The sequence below is a fragment of the Dromiciops gliroides genome, chromosome 3 (genome assembly GCF_019393635.1).
Source record: "Dromiciops gliroides isolate mDroGli1 chromosome 3, mDroGli1.pri, whole genome shotgun sequence".
NCBI lineage: Eukaryota > Metazoa > Chordata > Mammalia > Microbiotheria > Microbiotheriidae > Dromiciops > Dromiciops gliroides.
In genome coordinates this window covers 87,754,165-87,774,104 of record NC_057863.1, presented here as the reverse complement: position 1 = coordinate 87,774,104, position 19,940 = coordinate 87,754,165, and the positions used below count along the sequence as shown (strand labels likewise).

The 19,940-nt window shown below is 39.7% G+C and overlaps 1 protein-coding gene across 1 annotated transcript in view; it reads left to right on the top strand.

Moving 5' to 3' along the window:
• The window catches only part of FAM117B (family with sequence similarity 117 member B), a 111,740-nt gene that overhangs the window by 59,475 nt on the left and 32,325 nt on the right, over positions 1-19,940 (top strand). The window contains 2 exon segments of the mRNA XM_043998762.1: positions 9,663-9,755; positions 18,026-18,139. Of these exon segments, the coding sequence (XP_043854697.1) occupies positions 9,663-9,755; positions 18,026-18,139 (207 nt within the window).

Below are 19,940 nucleotides of genomic sequence, written 5' to 3'. Positions count from 1 at the left end.
CAGAATGAGACACATTTTTCAGACAGGTGTTAGATTGCTTGATCCATACCTCCTTGTTTCAAGGGACGGTGTCTTTGGGGTGCTTGGAAATTAGTAGCAAGTGACCAAGGCACAAAATAAATAAGAAAAGCATGAAAACATTGAAAAACACTCTGAAGAAAAAATTTTAGAAGATAAACATAGTGGCAGTTTTGGTACTACCTTGATAAATGTAATATTATACCTTTAAAAAATTAAGATGCAGGGCAGCTAAGTGGCGCAGTGAATAAAGTATCGACCTTAGATTCAGGAGGATGAGTTCAAATCTGTCCTCAAACACTTGACAATTATTAGCTGTGTGACCCTGGGCAAGTCACTTAACCTTCATTGCCCTGCCCCCCCAAATTAACACATGTGCATAATTTAATTTATAATCTTCATATTTGTTTCTATTTTGAAATGGATGTTTTTAAAAATACAGATTTTCTCCTTCCTCCCCACATTAAGAAGACAATAAAAATAAAACCCATTACAAATATGTTTAGACGTGCAAGTAAATTTTCTGCATTAGCCATGTTCTCCCTCTCAGCATCCCCCTCCCCTGCATCCCATCCAAGAAGAAAGCAAGAAAAAGAAATAGATGAAAATATGCTTCAGTCTGTACTTTTAGTCTATCATTTCTCTTTCTGGATGGGGATAATGTTTCATCATGAATTCTTTAAAGAAATTTTAAAATTAGCTACTTAGTTTTATTCATCAAAATTAAATATTTACAATTATTTGCACTTAAAAGCAGATTTCTACGTACATTTTGTTCCTAAAAGTTCATCAGTTATTTCTTGTAATATTTCATTTCTGTTTCAAATAAATTTCGCAATATTAAGACACTGTTCTATGCCCTGTGTAGAAAACCATAGAGAAAATATTTCTCTGATTTTTGAGAGCTTACATCTCAATATTCATTCTCTTTGTATTGGTATGTTTTTCTTTTTACATAGTTATTAGTGTGTATTGTTTTTCTTTCTTGTTTCTTTGCTCTGCATTACTTAACATAAATCTTTTCAATTTTTTTTGTTTACCTTTTACTTATTGTCATGACAATCAGCATTTCAGGTTATAGGATTATAGATGATATTTAAATTTTTTGTGTTCCTTTTATTTATCATTTTTTGTGATAGTCACAGTTTTAAATTTTCTTTTTCTTTTTTTCTTTTTTTTTTTTTCGCAGGGCAATGAGGATTAAGTGACTTGCCCAGGGTATCTGAGTTCGGATTTGAACTCAGGTCCTCCTGAATCCAGGGCCAGTGCTTTATCCACCACACCACCTAGCTGCCCCGAATAGTCACAGTTTTTTGTTACATCAAAGTGCCATAGTGTATCCAGCCATTCACCAACTATTGGATAATTAGATTGTTTCCTATTTTTCAATTGTACTTTTACACAGAACTTCCTCTCTTTATGATAACATCTTCTTTCATGAATTCCTTCTGACTTCAGTTCCTCCCTCTGGCAAGGATAGAAATGACTCTGGGTTCTTGAAGCCTCTGCTCACAGGTCTCATGGTTTGGCATCTCCTACTCCCCTAGAAAGGTTTTGTGTCCAGGACCACAAATGTGCTGGATTGCATATGTGTTGTCCAACTCTGGCCTTGGTGGTTTTCAGAAGAGCTTCCAGTTGTTCTCAGGATGCGGGATTATTTTGGTCACTGAGGCTCTTGAATGTCCTCTGCTTACTTGGAGGGGTTGTAACTTGTTTTGGTAGAGAGAAAATATGCACATAAAGGAAATCACAGATCCTTGAAATATTGAAGGATGATAAGATTCTGTGGGGATATTCCCCATGAAATCAGTTTTGTGACTTGGCTAGAGTGGAATACAAATATACTCAGTTCAAATTTGTACTGCCAAAATACCTTTCAAAAGTAATACTAGCAGTATTAGGTTTTGTGACTTTTTGATGGGTTTGAAATGGTGGCCTGTATTTTTAAACCCACATTCTTTTTAGTGAAGTTAAAATATATTTTCAGGTAAATATTTCTATCTTTTTTTTTTAATCTAGTGCTTCTTGCCAGTTTTTATCTTTTGACCCTCTTATCCAGTGTTAGATGAGGTGTCAGTTACATCAATAAAAATTTTAAAATGGGTCTGTGATCTTTACCACTGTGAACACTGTTCAGTGGTGCTAGTTGTCCTTTGCTCATGCTGCCAGTCATCCATGGGTGGGACCCTGGTCTGGGTTTAGGTCAAATATCTCTATCACTGGCCCTATAAGTGTTTCTTGTACTTTGTGCTTTTTGCTTTTTTTTTTCCTTTTTGCTTTTTAAAAATAATTTTATTTGATGTTTTGTTTTTATACCACCCTTACTTCCCATTGTATTTTCCCTCCTACCTATGTCATCCCTTGCCATAGAATTTTAATTTTTTTTTTAAATTTTGTGGGGCAGTGGGGGTTAAGTGACTTGCCCAAGGTCACACAGCTAGTAAGTGTCAAGTGTCTGAGGCCGGATTTGAACTCAGGTACTCCTGAATCCAGGGCCGGTGCTTTATCCACTGCGCCATCTAGCTGCCCCTTGCCATAGAATTTTTATTTGTTTTTGCTTTTGTTTTTCTTTTTTTCATTTTTTTTTCTCCTGGGCTATTTGGTAATTTATCAGAATAAATTTTTTTTTTAATTTTGGGGTTTTTTGTTTTGTTTTGTTTGGCGGGGCAATGAGGGTTAAGTGACTTGCCCACAGTCACACAGCTAGTGTCAAGTGTCTGAGGCTGGCTTTGAACTCAGGTCCTCCTGAATCCAGGGCCGGTGCTTTATCCACTGCGCTACCTAGCTGCCCCTTGCCATAGAATTTTTAAAAAAGAAAAGGCACAGTTTAGCAAAACTAATCAATACAGAGAAGACAGAATGACATAACTTGCAGTTGTTGCATACTCAGTTTCCCACCTTGCAAAGAAGGAAGGGTGCTACTTTCATATCTAGCTTCTTCATTTTATACAAGCATGGTCATAATTTACAAGAATTCAGTTTTAAGTTTGTTTTTTGTTCTTCCTTCTACGTGTGTTTGTGTGTGTGTGTGTGTGTATTTGGCTCTGCATAGTTTACTCTGTATCTGTTTATATTAAGTCTTTTCATGCAACTATGTATTCATCATATTTGTGATAGGATGTTTCATTCACATACCACACACAACTTGTTAACAAAATATCACTAGCTATTATGTAAGAAGTAAAGGATATATAGTTCTCTTTTTCTTTCCTTTTTGGGGGGGGGGGCGGCTCAGGGCAATGGAGGTTAAGTGACTTGCCCAGGGTCACACAGCCAGTAAGTGTCAAGTGTCTGAGTTTGGATTTGAACTCAGGTCCTCCTGAATTCAGGGCCAGTGCTTTATCCACTGCGCCACCTAGCTGCCCTGAAGGATATACAGTTCTCAAAAAATTTTTAAATTCTTACCAACATTTCCAGAAAAATTGCACCAAATCAATAATAAAAGAAATACAAATTATGACTCTGAGGTTCTGCTTTTTCACAGTAAATCGGTAAATATAACAAAAGATAGGAACAGCAAATGTAGGTGAGAGCATTTAAAGATTGGCATATTGTTTCATTGTTGATGGACTGTAAATTGATCTAACCATTCTGGAAAATAATTTTGAATTATACTAAGAAAGTTAAACAGAAGAAAATGGGGGGTGGGCAGCTAGGTGCCATAGTGGATAAAGCACTGACCCTGGATTCAGGAGCACCTGAATTCAAATTCGTCCTTGGACACTTGACACTTATTAGCTGTGTGACCCTGGACAAGTCACTTAACTTTCATTGCCCTGCCCCCCCCCCAAAAAAAAGAAGAAAATGGGAAATGATAAGATTAAAAGAAAGGGGATTCATATATTTATGACTTTAAGAAAAAGCAAATATGTTTTTGTTTTTCAATTTTAAAAAATTTAAGTCTTTTAAAAAATTTTTGAGTTCTAAATTTTCTCCTGTCAGTCCTTCTACTACCCATTGAGAAGGCAAGCAATATAATACATATGTAATCATGCAATAGATATTTCTTTATTAACCATGTTGCCTAAAAAGAAAAAAAAAGTGAAAAACATTATATTTGGGGGCAGCTAGGTGGTGCGGTGAATAAAGAACTGGCCCTGGATTCAGGAAGACCTGAGTTCAAATATGGCCTCAGACACTTGACACTTACTAGCTGTGTGACCCTGGGCAAGTCACTTAACCCTCATTGTCCCCCCAAAAAAAAAGAGAGAGAGAGAGAGAAACAGTATATTTAAATCTGTACTCAGAGTTGATTGATTTTTCTCTCTGGAGGTAGAAAGCATTTTTCAAAATCGGTCTTTTTCAAATTGTCTGTGATTGTATTTACCAAGTCTTTCACTGTTAATCATTGTTACAATATTGCTGTTATTGTGTGCAGTGGTTCTTTTTACTTCACTTTACATCAGTTAATATGTCTTCCCTGGTTTTTCTAAAACCACCCCCCTTGTCATTTTTTATAGCACAATAGTGTTTCATCACAATCACATACCACAACTCATTCAACCATTCTACAATTGGGTATCCCCTCTATGTCTTTTCCCTCCTCTAAAAGATTTGTAAGGGCCAAATTTAATATGGGGAGAGTTCGTTGGGCGGCTTGCCGTAATATTGGGGTTCAGAAAATGAGAGACCTCTAGGCCTAAAATTTCCTCCCTTCCAAACTGCCTTTTTTAGTTATTTCTCCCAGACTAATAAGAAAGGAGATTAACAGCCTCTTTTCCACAAACAAACCACCTTTTATTAAAGGGAACAATGAATTTACAACACAGGTGAAGTTAATAAAGCCAGGGACAATGAGAAGGGGAACAGGGGAAAGGAAAACGAATAAGCTCCCTGGTTCTAGCAAAGACTGACTCAAAACCCAAACTTGCTTCCAGCTCAGCTAGCTCTAAGAGCTGGCCTCGCTTCCACAAACTCACCACTACCTAGGGTCTGTAGTTTCAATGAGAGTCAGCTGTGCAGTCTCCTCCCCCCCCCTTTGGGCCAAAGCTCCACCACACGGGTCCTCTCTCCCCCTACTTTTTCCTCTCCCACAGGAAGAGGAGGTTCTTAGCTCTGCGAGTCTCCAAGTGGTTCAACATACCCCCTGGGCTATCCCCATTATAATTTGGCCAGGCCCATGTGGGCATAGGGGAACTGCTAGAGGAGGCTTAGATACTTAGTTGTTCTTTTCTGTAATCTCTTCAAGTACACACCCAGCTTCTCTTAGGCTTTTCAAGATTACATCTTTTCAGTCTGACCATAATGAAGCAAAGATGTGGTCATGGAAACCCCAGATGATAATTAATTCCTTACAGATTATACTCAGTTTTGCAGGGTATTTAAAAATATTTTTACTGACTAGGCCTATTTTGGGGGGCTAATCTGACTGGAGGACTAATCTGGGGACTGTTGACTAACTGGCTATCTGACTGCTATTAATTTAATGTGGGCCGTTTATAAAGTTCCACCACACTGCTCCACTCCCAAAATGATAAGCAAAATATTATAATGATTGGAATGACGCCAACTACTTGAGACTTGCTGTGGGTAAGCTCCACCATGAGGAAAATGCCTCAGAGGCATTGTGGCTTTTCCTTGGCGTCAGGAAATGACATTTGCTCATGGGTGCTGTCTATCAAGGCTACCAGCCAATCAACTTGAGGAGCCTCCTATGGTCTGGGAGGAGACAGGAAGGAGGAAAGGGAGCCTGCGCAGAGAGCGCTGGCCTTTTGGGCTTCCTGACTTGATGGTAGTGGCGGCAGAGGACTTCACAGGAAATTTGAGGAAAGATAGGAATGCCAGGCTGTTGGAATTCTGTTCTCAATCTTTTTCTTTCTATTTTCCAATAAACCCTTAAAAACCTAAACTCGTTTTATCAGTGATTTTTAGTCAGTTTCCCCCAAACTGGGGGAACAGATTAGAATCCACATTTAGAATCTTAAATTACACAATATTAAGAAGCCTCTTAACTAAATAATCAAAGCAGAGTTTATTTATGAGATACTATTTAAAATTAAGAATACAGGGAAATAAAATGTACAACCTGACTACATTACAGTGTGTCTCTTTCCACTGCATCTCTTTCCCACCTGCTGTGCTTCGAACTTTTTTAATACAATAAAGGCCTTAGCCGCAAGAGGCCTTAGGGCACTCAGGTCCTTTATTCTAACTCCGAGCCCCTTTCACTTTGTAAATCCTCCTGCTTCTAACTTTCCTCTCCTTACTGCCACCACTGAACCCCTGTGTTTCTCTCTCACCGACCTTCTGTCTGTCTGCTCCGTCAGTCTGCCCTTCAGCCTCTCTTTTCTCTGCTCCTAGTCTTCTCCTGCGTCCTTGTAGCCCCATCTCCTTTTCCGAACCTCTTCTCAGCCTCTCTCATCCCTCCTTGTCCCCCTCCTGAGTCTAACCCCCAGGTCTATATATACCTTTTCTTCTCTCCACTCCAATCTGGGGGCTTCCTGCGCCCACACAGACCAAGCTAATCCGCCAGCCAGGGCTGCGGCGTGGGGGGTGGGGGGTGGGGGCGGTGTGCTCCAGCTTCATGTGCCTCAGCACAGGCTACGCCAGAGCCTAGCATCTCTCAGATACCTCCACTCAGGTCGGAGGGAGCTGGGGGCTTTTCCCCCCAGCTGTCTGACCTGGCATCTTGTACAGCCCACAGGGCTTTTTGGCTCAGCTGAAGCTGAGGAGGAGGGGCACCAGCCCCCTCCCACACAGAAGAGACCCTGAGGGCCTAAGGCTTTCCAATCTCATCCCAAAGGTAGGATCCCCAAATCAAAATAAATTTCCACAGTATGTGATTCTTGGCTGTAGTCCCAGTTCCTTTGCCCTTTGGAATATCATATTCCATGCCCTCCTGTCCTTTAATGTAGATGCTGCTAAATCTTGTTTTATCCTTATTGGAGCTCCACAGTATTTGAATTCCTTTTTTCTAGCTGCTTGCAATGTTTTCTCCTTGACCTGGGAGCTCTGCAGCCAACCTCGAAGGGAACCTCTCCAAACTTAGCAAGACTAGTCCTTGACATTTTATTTAGTCTGTCACTAACTTTCTGCTTGATGCTTTTTCAGCTTGGTTCTATCAGAGATTGTGCTAAATCTCTTCAGGCTTGGAGAGCCCAAAGGCACTTCCATACATGCTTGGGCATTGGAATAGGCCTTGATTTAACTTACTTGTATTTTTAAACATTGACTATTTTTTCAGTCACAATTTTTGTTAAAATTTTCAAAGTGATAATAGTTTTTAATGCCCTTGTTTTGCCCTAAGCTAATATGCTCAAATTTGCAAGGTTCGTAATTTTAAAAAATCTGATTCTGTGTTTTTAAGAGTTATGTAGGCAAGAGAGCTATTTTCACTGTATTTCTCCTATTACTCCTGAAAAGGGTGTGGAGGGAGACTCTTAACTAGAACTTTTTGATGCTTTACTAATACTTTGCCATTATCATTTTGCTATTTGACAAATATGTGTTTTAGCAAATTAATTTTTTTATTCTGAACTTAAACAACAAAAGAGTGAGCATTTCTATACATGTATAAAGCAACAAAAGAACACAGTTGTCTATGAGACTGCAAATTTCCATTTGTAATCTTGTTTTTTAAAAAGAAGTATATTGTTCCAGTCATTGATGTCAAGATTATCCCTATTTAAAAAATAAGTGACCTTTTTTATGTCATCACCGTTCCTATCTTTCCTTCTTCTCCTTCCCCCGGGACTCAGTTGTCTCAGCCTGAAATCTGTCGTACCCCAGCAGCTGATGGTTTCTTAGGTTCTCTGACCACCTTAGACTTTTTTCTGCTTTTGGTGCCTCTGAACAGAAAGGCTCTGCATGTATTTGATTCACCTCTGGGAGATAGCAACTTGTTTGCCTTCCCTGGTGCTGACTTTGCTGTTGAGGTCTTGTGTTCTGTTGCCCAGGAGTATCTTGCTTACTTTCTGTGCAGTACTAGACTAGAATTTACTTAATGTATTTTCTCTTTGAATTTCTTGACCATTATTCAGTCCAGTACAAATTTCAGGTTTTCAGGCAGTCATCTTAGCTAGACGTCTCTCTCAACTTGAATTTTATATTTTTCTACACTGGGGTCCTTTGAGTTTTTTCCATTTGCAAAGATGCATCTTTGAATTTCTTCAAATACAAAGTCTAGGGCTCCCTCTCCCCTTTTTTCAGTACCATCTTGAATCCCTGTTAAGTTGTATTTAATCTCTTTTTTTTTTTTTTTTTTTTAGTGAGGTAATTGGGGTTAAGTGACTTGCCCAGGGTCACACAGCTAGTAAGTGTTAAGTGTCTGAGGCTGGACTTGAACTCAGGTACTCCTGACTCCAGGGCCGGTGCTCTATCCACTGCGCCACCTAGCTGCCCCAGTTGTATTTAATCTCAATCTGTCTTTCACATTGGCAACTTAGTTTGGGCTTGTTTGTGAATTTTATTTCCATTTCTTTACACATCTACTTGTACTGGCTTTTGATTACTTTCATTGATTGACTTAATTTTTTTCCTGTGTTTTATATTTATGTAAATTTCTTTGGAATATCTACTTAATCTTTTCATATTTTTATCATATAACTTGCACAATAATTTGGTATTTCTCCTACAACTTCTGGTGTTAACTCAGCTCACAAAATAAATATGAAGTTTGTTTTCCTGGATTTTTTTTTCTTTAATATGTTTAGAGACAGAAGACCCTGTCTTTAAGATGATGTCTTTTTCTCTTTTTGTAATGGATAGGAAAAGCCTTGGCACAGTCTGGCCTGTATGAAGCTATGAGGTAGTCAGTTTCTCTTCCTTAGGCAGTAGCTGTACTTGTCCCCTTCCTTCTTCGACTCCCTACTCTCCTCATTCCTCTCTGTCAAACCTTCTCTGATGATTGTTGGGCATCAAGGGACGGAAACTTTCATCTTAGTCATTTTCTGTCCCTGTTGCCAGGCAGCACTAAGTAACAGCTAAGGTTCACTCACTCTCTGCCACAGTCCTGCTACAGTGAGTATACCAGCAGTGCCTGACAGTATGTCCTGTCAGTTTTTCTCTGTCCCTAGTTGTGGGGTGAGCACACAGTGGTTGCAGCATGAACTCTTTTCCTTTCCATGCCTTGCTCCTCCTCCAGGGCCTGGGCAATACAGATGGCTCTTCAGTCTACCCCAGGATCTAGCGTAGCACACAGGAAGGTGTTAGGTTTACACTCTTTCTACCTGTGCATCTTGCTGCACCCCCAGCCCATGGCACCACAGAGCTATAGCCCTGCCTCTCTTTCATCTTAGCACAGGGTGTAATACACAGCAGCAATATCTCTATCCCTTTGACTTTGGGAGGTGCCAGTTGTTAGATCCCTCTCTTTTCTGTGTTTTTGTGTGCTCCTCCCCTTTTCATTTCTCCCTCTTACCTTCCCTTGGTCCCTCCCTTTCTTTTTCCATTCCTCTCAGAATTCCTGTAGGTGTTTGTTTTTACCCCTCCTCCTGTGAAATATTAAAATAGTTTGTTCGTTAGGTATTGTTCACTTTATCTTTTGTTCCTTAGGTATTGTTCACTTTATCTTACCAGATCTCTTCTGATAAGTTTTTTTTTTTTAAGTTTTTTCACGCTATGCATGCCCATGGGTTTTGTTTTGTTTCTTAAGAATCAATGCCTGTCTGATATGCTAAACTTTGATCAATTTTTTTTCACTGCAGACAGAGAGCGCGTGGGCTGAAGAATACTCTGAAAAGAAGAAAGGATCCCACAAGCGGTCAGCATCTTGGGGCAGCACAGACCAGCTTAAAGAGGTCAGGAATACCTGTTTAGAGCAGTTTGATTCTAAGCAATTTGCTCGAGCTAGCCATAGCCATGAAATTGTGATACATGAGGATTTCCATTGACTTGAATGACTGCACAAAAGTTAGTTAAAGTGATTTATGGGGTGGGAAGATGAGGGCATTACTCAGCTGACTCTCAGAGATAGTTTTCATTCAGATTTTGGTTTTGTTGAATCTAGCTTGTATCTTATTATATTAATTTAAATATCAGAGGATTGTTATTTAAAAAAAAATTTAGACAGCCCCAAACATTCATATTCATTATTGACTTATATAATATTTGTATTCATATCCCTGTGTTGCTATTAATGCTTTCCAAACTGAACTTCAGGGAAACCTGGAATATTTTATATAGCATAAATAGTGGTTCTGTGAGAATTTGGAGGCTAGTTATAGCTCTTGAATGTCTAATGATTATATGTCAAAAGTATACATTATGACAATTTTTTCAGTATGAACAATAGACTTGATTTCCTCCATTTTGTTTCAGAGTTTTCTTTTAGTACATTTTAAGCCCTGGAATGATCTGTGACCCAAGTTATTTAACTTTGATTATAACTTGTAAACAAAGTATAAAAATGTAAAAAAGGAATAATATTGGATGAACATATTTTCCATTTGAAGTCTGCAAATACTTTGCTTTGGTCAGATACCAACTGCACATTTGAATATATTTTATCTAAAATTAACACAAAACTGAGAATTGTGTAGTCACTAAAAGCAAGTACCCAGGATTCTTTTCCTCCCTCCACTTTTCAAACAATAGATATAGTTTCCACTTTGTGTAAGTGGACTGTTCTGCAGACTTCTACATAAAGCAGTTTTTACATAATGCAAATTTGCCCTTGAACATGGTGGAAGGGGTAGGGATAAAGATGGAAAGGAGCCATGCACCCATGGAAGGAGGGGGCTGGCCCATGGTTCAAGGACATATGGGAGATGGTGACGGAGTAGAATAGGAACATTTTATGGTGGGGCCAGCCACGTGGGGGCCTAGCCAGAACACATGGTGGGCAGACGTGGGGGCCAGACATAGACACAGACAGGACAGACATACAGTATCCCAGTGCAGACACTGGAAGACAGGCTGGGGTTGGACAGTGCCAGAGGTCTCAAGCCAAGCCCCTGATCTGGTGTTGGTGGGGGGATGGGTGGGAGCCTGAAGGGCAGGACCAAAAAAATAGAGTACCTATTTGGGGGAATGTGGTTTTCTTTCAGAATTATTTATTATCCAAACATACATAAAATGAGAACTGTCTCTATCATCAAATTATAGTGTATCCAAAAACAGGGAAACAAAAAGATTGTTTAAAACCCTGGTTACTTCTTGTAGTGTTTCCATATTTGTAATGTAGGCATAATAAAAGATTATTTAGGAAGATCTTTGTTCTTTACAGATATTTCATATTTTCTTTAAATGAGTATAGGAAGGGGGGCAGCTAGGCCCTGGATTCAGGAGGACCTGAGTTCAAATCCAGCCTTAGACACTTGACACTTACTAGCTGGGTGACCTTGGGCAAGTCACTTAACCTTCATTGCCCCACCAAAAAAAGGGTGGGGGGAATCTTGTATCAAGTTTTTTAGGTTTTTTTGGCGGGACAGTGAGGGTTAAGTGACTTGCCCAGGGTCACCCAGCTAGTAAGTGTCAAGTGTCTGAGGACAAATTTGAACTCAGGTCCTCCTGAATCCAAGGCCAGTGCTTTTATCCACTACACCACCTAGCTTCCCCCAGTATCCAGCTTTAATATTTTTGTCTCTTGGTGGCTATACTCCTGAGTCTCCCCTTTTCCTAGACCCTATAAAAGATATAGGAACAGTGGTAACATCCCAAGAATTAATTGATTATTTGGGGAAGGTTTTGGCATTCCTCTTTCCCTAAAGTGGTAGTTATTGTATTATGTTAATCTTAGGGATGGTCAACCATTCTCCAACCTCCTCCTGCTTATCATCACCATGTAAATTAGGAAAAACAAAATTCACAAAATCAGAATCTGAGTTAGAGGTTATGGTAGAAAAGTTTGTTACAACATACCTGACTCTGAACTCATGACTCCAAACCCCAGGTGACTTCTCCCTATTTCCTATCCACTTGAACAACCACCCCCCTCCTCATCTAGATTTGCCCACTCCTTCAACTGTGACCTCTGGAATGCCTGCTGTATAATTAACAGACTTCATCTTACACATTCTCACTCCTTCCATCTACTATATCTCAGTGAGTGTGTCCTCCCTTCCCCTACATACTTTCTTAAACTCCTGAATCATTAATCATGGTGGCTATTTCTAGATTCTTTCTCTACCATTTTCTATTCCTTTTTTTTTTTTTTTTAGTGAGGCAATTGGGGTTAAGTGACTTGCCCAGGGTCACACAGCTAGTAAGTGTTAAGTGTCTGAGGCCGGATTTGAACCCGGGTACTCCTGACTCCAGGGCCGGTGCTCTATCCACTGCGCCACCTAGCTGCCCCCTCTCTACCATTTTCACTAAATAACCTCTCTTTCTTTGAGATTCATGCTGTCCGGATTTATCACCCGGTCCAGATTCTGGTGTCTGTTACATATTGAGTCGCAGGACATCCTTCATCAATTAATTCATTTCCTGACTCACAGTCTTTTTTTTTTTTTTGCAGCCCAACACCTACCCTAATAATGCTGTTTCTACCTTCACAATCTCTCTTGGATCTGGTTCTTTTTCTCCACTCCCACAGCTACCACATTTGTTGAGGTCCTCGTCCCCCTCCTCACCTCAAAATCTCTCCCATTCTAGTCCATCCACTGTAGCCAAAGAATTTTCCCTAAATGTATAACCAACTGTGTGACTCCCCTAGTCAGGTAGTTAGAATGGCCCCTTACTGCCTGTGAGATAAAACCCATCTCCTCCTCTGTTTAGCTTTGAAAGGCCTATACAACCTGACCTCAGCCTATCTTTCCAGCCTCCCTGGAAATGACTCCCTCTCTAGCACTCTGCCTTTGTTCAGCATCTCACACACAATTATCTCCTGCTTTTTGCACCTTTGCCCTGGCTGCCCATGGGCTGAGAGTGCTCTCCTTCTTGCCTCTAATTCAGAGAGTCTCCCTCTCTTCCTTAAGTCTCGGTTCAAATACCTTCTGAATGAAATCATTCCTGACACCCCCAAAATGCTAGTGTAAAATTACCATATTTCCTGGGTTGAATTTCATTTGTTTAAATGGTTACTAAACAAGTTTAATGAATTGTAGCAATTGTTAGTGTTTCTAATAAGTCATTAAGAAGGTCAGTATAAAACATGGTTCTTTCAAGATATATTTGTTTTCACAACCATAACATGGAAGAAAATAATAAATGTTCAACGGTATTTTATTGTTAATGAGAGAATAGCTTGAAGGAAAAAAGATAAAACTGGAAAATGTTATAATGATGCACATGTGGAAAACTGCATATAAATAAGCCAAAAGGTGACGAAAGGTATAAGGCTATGAACTAAATATAAGCTGACGGTTTAAACAAAATAAAAGGAAAATCTTTTCGAAATTGCGGTATGGTTTTTTTTCGTGGTCAGGATTTATGTCACAGGTCCTCTGCCTGTGGGCGGTAAGGCCACTGTTTTCCAGAAACAAAGACTATGAAAACCATTAAATTGGATTAATGTAGGTTAGAATTAAAAACTCATGAGAGAATCATCCTTAAGACAGAGCATCAGGTGCCAAAGAAAACAGCTTCTAAATTGCTGTTACTCTGTCCCAAGGAAAAAAAGGGCTATATTTAATTACTTCAGACCTTTTATTACTTCCTGCTTTCATTATCCTTTACAGATATGAAGGAGTGAAAAAAAGGTTCTGGATAATTTGCAAATTTAACTAGTTCAGAAATACACTTTGGGAAGAAATAGACCCTGTATGGCAGCTCATGTGGCCTCATGATCAAAAGTAAATTGGGGGTACAGCTAGGTGGCACAGTAGATAGAGCACTGGCCCTGGATTCAGGAGTACCTGAGTTCAAATCCGGCCTCAGACACTTGACTCTTACTAGCTGTGTGACCCTGGGCAAGTCACTAAACCCCAATTGCCTCCCCCCCCCCAAAAAAAAAAAAGTAAATTGGGGGCACAACTAGGTGGCACAGTAGATAGAGCACCAGCCCTGGAGTCAGGAAGACCTGAGTTCAAATCCAGCCTCAGACACTTGACACTAGCTATGTGACTCTGGGCAAGTCACTTAACCCCAGTTGCCTCACCAAAAAAAAAAAAAGTAAATTGGATTGCTAGAATTTGAAATTTTCAAAAAATAGTACAGAGTTTGTTGATTATCCAGACTGATACTGTATTTGTCTGCTATCGTCTTTCCCTGTCAGATTATGAGTTCCTTTAGGGCAGTTAATTTCCCCCACTTTGTATCCCTGGGGCTTGGCATATCAACTTGAATCAAGAAAAAATGTAATGTGATAGGTACTAGTGTGCAGATTTGGAATCAGGATGGCTTTAGTTCATGTGCCACCTGACATTTACTAGTCATATGAACATTGATAAATCACTCAATTTATCTGACCCTCAGGATCCGGCTTCACAGGGAGAGATTGGGAGTAGGGGGCATGGCCATGAACAACTATATCTTTTATGTTTTGGAAACATTTTGTAATGGATTTTTGTAGTCTTCACCAGACTGCCAAAGAGGTCCATGACAAAAAAAAAATAAGATAAAATCAGAATCTCTATTCTGCAAAATGAGGATGATTGTGTTTATATTACCTACCTCACAACTGGCTGTGAGTCCCAAATGAAAACCTCGTCTATGGAAAACTGAATGCAAACTTTAAAGCTCTTTATAACTCAGTTATTGATTTAGTCTCTATCCTTTTTGATTAGTTTTGTGATGGTGAGGATGTGGTCTTCTGTTAAAAAAAATCATTTCTGAGTGCTTGTCTTTTGTCATTTTCATCAGATGTCCTCTCTCCGTGCAGACCAAGATGATTGTCATAAAGGGGTTTTTTGGAGATGAGGTTCACATGTTATTTGGCAGTTGCTGGTGTCTTCTTGATCTCCTTTTTTGGGCATAGCACCATGTATTATAGTTACAAATTTTAAGTACTTTTTTCTCTTTGGGATATTTTGAAATTGATCCTTGATTCTTGTTCAAGTTTACATTGCCTATAGCATGGATTTTCTTTTTCTTTTCTGTGTGTACGTGGCCTAGTCCAGCCATTTTCCCTGACTTAAATGCTTTAAAATTTTTGTTAACTCCTTGCAAGGACTTGCAAGTTAAAACCTGTTTGTAAGGCCTCTTTCTCTTCCCTCCCTCCACTCCCTCACCCTCTCTCACTCCTTTCCTTTTCCTGTTTTACCTTCCCTATTTCTCTCTCATTCCTCCCTTCTCTCCTCTCCCTTCCCCCCTCCACCCCTTCCCAGCTTCCACTTTCCCTGTCCTCACCACCACCACCCCTCTCTGTCTGTCTGTCCCCACCCTCCAAGAAGATTTTTACTCCTGTAATGGTCAGTTAGAAAAGAGGCTTGATGAATTCCAAAATCTGGTACATCTCTTACATCATTAGGAATATTGTTAGGAACCTTTCCCAGGACACTGGGTTCCTTGCTCCCTGTATTTTGTGGGACAACAACCATTGTCCTTTAGGCCTAGAAAGGGCCCAAGTGGAGTTGGTGGCATTTTATGTTGTACTAAGTTCCAGTTAACAGGTGCTTTGGGCTTCCTTTGTACCTCAGATTTTGTGAGTCATCTGTAGTCTAGATTCTTTGGTTTGTTTTTAATTTGTAATATACTTTATATTGAATGAAACCAGTATTTTGCAGAAAAGCATCCATGCCTCTTTAAGTCTGGCAAAAGGCAAACAGAACTATTTTCTTTGTTCAGTTACACTGTCAATCAGCCACGCCTCAGGTACATATGAGGTGGCAGGTATGGGCCAAGCAGTGTGCTAGCAGCTGGGGTGCAGACACAAAGGGGGGACAATGCCTACCTGAAAGCAGCTTTTCCAATGGGGGAAAGCCTCTGCAAAGACATGAACATGGCATGTAGAGTCAAGTGAGAGGAGCAGAGATCAGTATACTGTTTTCTGTTTAATATTATAAGCTCTGTACTAGAGGAGTTTTAATTCATTAATCTTCCCAATATATCTTTTTTTTTTAAGACCACTATTTTGACTGAGCATCAAGAACCTAATTTTAGCTTGCCTGCTAATTTATCAAAGTTTAATCACAGAAGAGTAAAAGAGAACTGTATAGTTAAAGCTAAGAAACTAGCTTAAATTAGTTTCTTTAAACCACAAAGGAAATTTATGAAGAATAATTTCAAATTTAAGAAATTGACTGGTAGGGCATCTAGGTGGTGCAGTGGATAAAGCACTGGCCCTGGATTCAGGAGGACGAGAGTTCAAATCCAGACTCAGACACTTGACACTAGCTGTGTGACCCTGGGCAAATCACTTAACCTTCATTGTCCCCCCCAAAAAATTGACGATACAAGCTAGACAAAAACAACATTGATCTATTTCAAAATGGCAGAAAGCTTACTCAAGTCCCAAATGGTGTTTTTTAAAAATACAACTAATAACAACTTCACTGTGGTGTTATGTAAAGAAGCAAAAACTGATAGCCTGAAATATTTCTTCTTCAATTTCAAAACATGAAAAAAAATGGTTTCTGCTGATAGGGTGGGGTGGGTACTTTCAATTTAAAAGAGAACAAATATGTATTTTGAGGGAAATTGGCAGTTGTTTAGTGTGTGAATAAATTCTTGGTCAAATAAGTGATTTGATTGGTCACATATGCTGAAGATGTCATTGCTCTAAAGTATATTTTTCTTTTTTCTAAGTATTACTTATTTCATCCCTGTAAGTTACTCCCCTTGTTTGTGTAGATTATAGTCTTTGTGCCTAATCGAGTTATTTTGGTCAAAATGCACCTTGCACGTTGGGCAGCCTGATAATGAGCTTCTCCAAAGCGTGGTTAGGCTTTGCTTGCCTCTTCTCAGACTGTCCTTGGGGGTGCCACCTCCTCTATGCATGTACCAGGCTCTTCTCATCCTGGCTGCCACTCTTCTTTCATCCAGTGTTCTCTGTGTCTGCTTGGTGCTTATTTTGTATCTACTAAATCGTTGTTTCCTCCGACAGAAGGTAAACTCCTTAGAAAGAGACGTTTCTGTCTTTGTATCCTCAGTGCTTACCACAGAACTGGTTCCCATTCTAGGTACTTAATAGTTGGAATATAGGGTGTCCCCAAAAGTTGTAGAGCTGTTTCAAGTTACAAAAGCTGAAAACTGCACTGATTTCTGAATAACGCTCTCAGTGATTGTTGTTTCTTCTGATAAAATGTTAGTTCCTTGAGGACAAGAACTATTTGACTTTTGTCTTTCTGTCCTTTGTGCCCAACCCTCCATATGTGCTTAAATAAATGTTTTTTTATTCCTTCGCTTAATAAATGTTTAGTACTTTATTTGATAGATAAATCCTTGACAATAGACATACAGGCCCATCACCAGGTCAAAATATTTCTAGTTTTGTGTAGGACCTACTATATATTATGATTCACTGACATTGGAATCTAGTAGCACAAAAATACTTCTAGCAGCTCTTTTTGTGGTAGCAAAGAACTGGAAACTTAGTGGGATGCCGTCACCTGGATGGGGGTTCCTGAACAAGTAATGGCATATCAGTGTATATGGAGTACTATTGTACCATAAGAGGTAACCAAAGAAATGGTTTCATAAGAAACAGGGAGACGTCTAGGAAGTGATTTAGAATGAAGGGAGCAGAACTAGGAGAAAATGTTCTAGTGTCAACGTTGTAAAGACAAAACTTTGAAAGACTTAGGGAAATGGATCCATGTAGTTTCCAACCACATTTCCAGAGGAGCAATGATGAAGAATGCTTCCCACTTCCTGACAGAGGAACGATGGTCTCAAGATGAAGGATAAGAAAGACATCTTCGAGACTGTCTAAGGAAGACTTCGTTTCGGTTATACGTGCCTGTTTTTGTTTTTGTTTTTCACTGGGGTGGAAGAGAAAATAAATGCTTATTAATTAAAAAACAAACCCAGCACTCTCTTCCTCCACAAGACTTTTGTTTTGACTCCATAAGTAAAAGTGTTCTTATCTTATAAATGTTTGCTTTTTGCTTGAGATTAGATTTTGTGATTTTAATAACTTAATTTTTGGATCTAATAAACATACTGTGTCCAAATAGTGGCCAATGCTTGTATATATTTTCATGTAGTAGGAAAAAGATTAAAAATGATGCCTTTTATCTTTCCCCCTTAGATTGCAAAACTGCGCCAGCAGTTACAGAGAAGTAAACACAGCAGTAGGCATCATCGGGATAAAGATCGGCAGTCTCCATTCCATGGTAACCATGCGGCCATTAACCAGTGTCAGGTAAGTCATCTGTTACAGCGTGTGGAGAGTGTGAATGTTACTGCAATTTGTTGTCTGGCAAACCATAATTTTGTGGGGAAAGAACGTGTCACAGTATGATTAGTAACTGAATAAAAAGCCTTCAGAAAGAATAGAAATTTTAGTTAAGTTGTAAGAGGAGATTTGGGTGTTGTATATGGGAGCTCCACCACGGGGGGAGCGGATACTTGGAAAAATTCTTTCCATCACTTACTTTGTCTCAGCAATTGTAGAACTAATAGAGCAGCTTTGTTTTTCGTGTGTCTCTTAGGTAGAAAGCCTCAGCTGTATCTTGTAGAGCATCTTATGGAGAAGTCCCTTCTGAAGGTTAGAGTAGCTTACATTGATGTGATACTTTAGGTTTACAAAAGAAAGGCTTTGGGAGCAACTAGGTAGTGCAGTGGATAAAACACTGGCCCTGGTTTTAGGAGGACCTGAGTTCAAATCTGGCCTTAGACACTTGACACTTACTAGCTGTGTGACCCTGGGCAAGTCACTTAACCCCAATTGCCTCACCAAAAAAAAAAAAGAAGAATTACATCATTAAATGAAAACTGATATTCTTTTAGTTTCTAGGCCCTTCTTTAGCAAGAAGGTGAAGAAAACTGTACAGATACAGATTCTTAGGATTTTACATAATGAAATAAGAATTAGGAGATAGTTGTATTATATATGTTCCATTAATGAAAAGTGAAACTTCTGGAATTTCCATCTATTCTGATTTTCAGGTTATTTTGTATAATTCCTGAACCCCCTGGTGGGTAGGTGGCAATCTTTTAATATTTCGTTTTGTAATTCATGATGTACTTTTAAATATTTTACATTATAGCTATTTGTCTGTGGTCTCGGATACAGATACAGTTGTTTTGGATTATGCACCTCTATCAGCAAAAACTTTTTGAGCACATGGATTTCCAGTGGTGTCCCCTCCCTCCCCTCCCCGCTGGGCCAAGTTAATATTTGTTCATTTATAAAATTTTTCTATAGAGCTCACCCTTTGAAGGCCACCTGCTCTGTCCACAAGTTGGGGGCGGGTATGCTTGGAATTTCCACAGTGGCATGTGTGACTCTTGGGCTGTCTGGATAGAAGATAATTTACAATTTCCCTGTGGGGTCATTGGGGAGATGGGGAACTTGTCCAGCAGTGGTGGAGTATTAGGGAATGACAGGTGAAAGGTAGGAGTGACTGTGTTGGAGAAAAGCTCCTGGAAGGGTGGGATTCAACCCATCTTACTGCCTTCCATTGGTTCATCACTAACACATCTCTTAGGATCATGCCCGATCTCCCCAAGGGGGCCTGACTCCCCAAAACTGCTCCACTGACACACTGGAAACTCCTAGACAATGGAGACGATTTCATCTCGGTGGCAGGGTAGACAGTGTACCGGACTTGGAGTCATAAAGACATGAGTTTGAATCTGGCCCAAGGCACTTACTAATTGTGTGACCTGCGCAAGTCATTTAACCCCTCACAACCTCTATTTCTGCACCAGTAAAATGGGGGTGATGTTTATTAATAACACAGGGTTCTTGTGAGGTTGAAATAAAAGTACATGAAATGTACCTTGCAGATCTTAATGTGTTCCATACATGCTATGTTACCATCATCTAAACTTGGTATTTTCTCTTCTTTTCCTTTTCCTTTTCTTTTCTTTCTTTTTTTTGGGGGGGGGGGGCAGGGCAATGAGGGTTAAGTGACTTGCCCAGGGTCACACAGCTAGTAAGTGTCAAGTGTCTGAGGCCGATTTGAACTCAGCTCCTCCTGAATCCGGAGCCAGTGCTT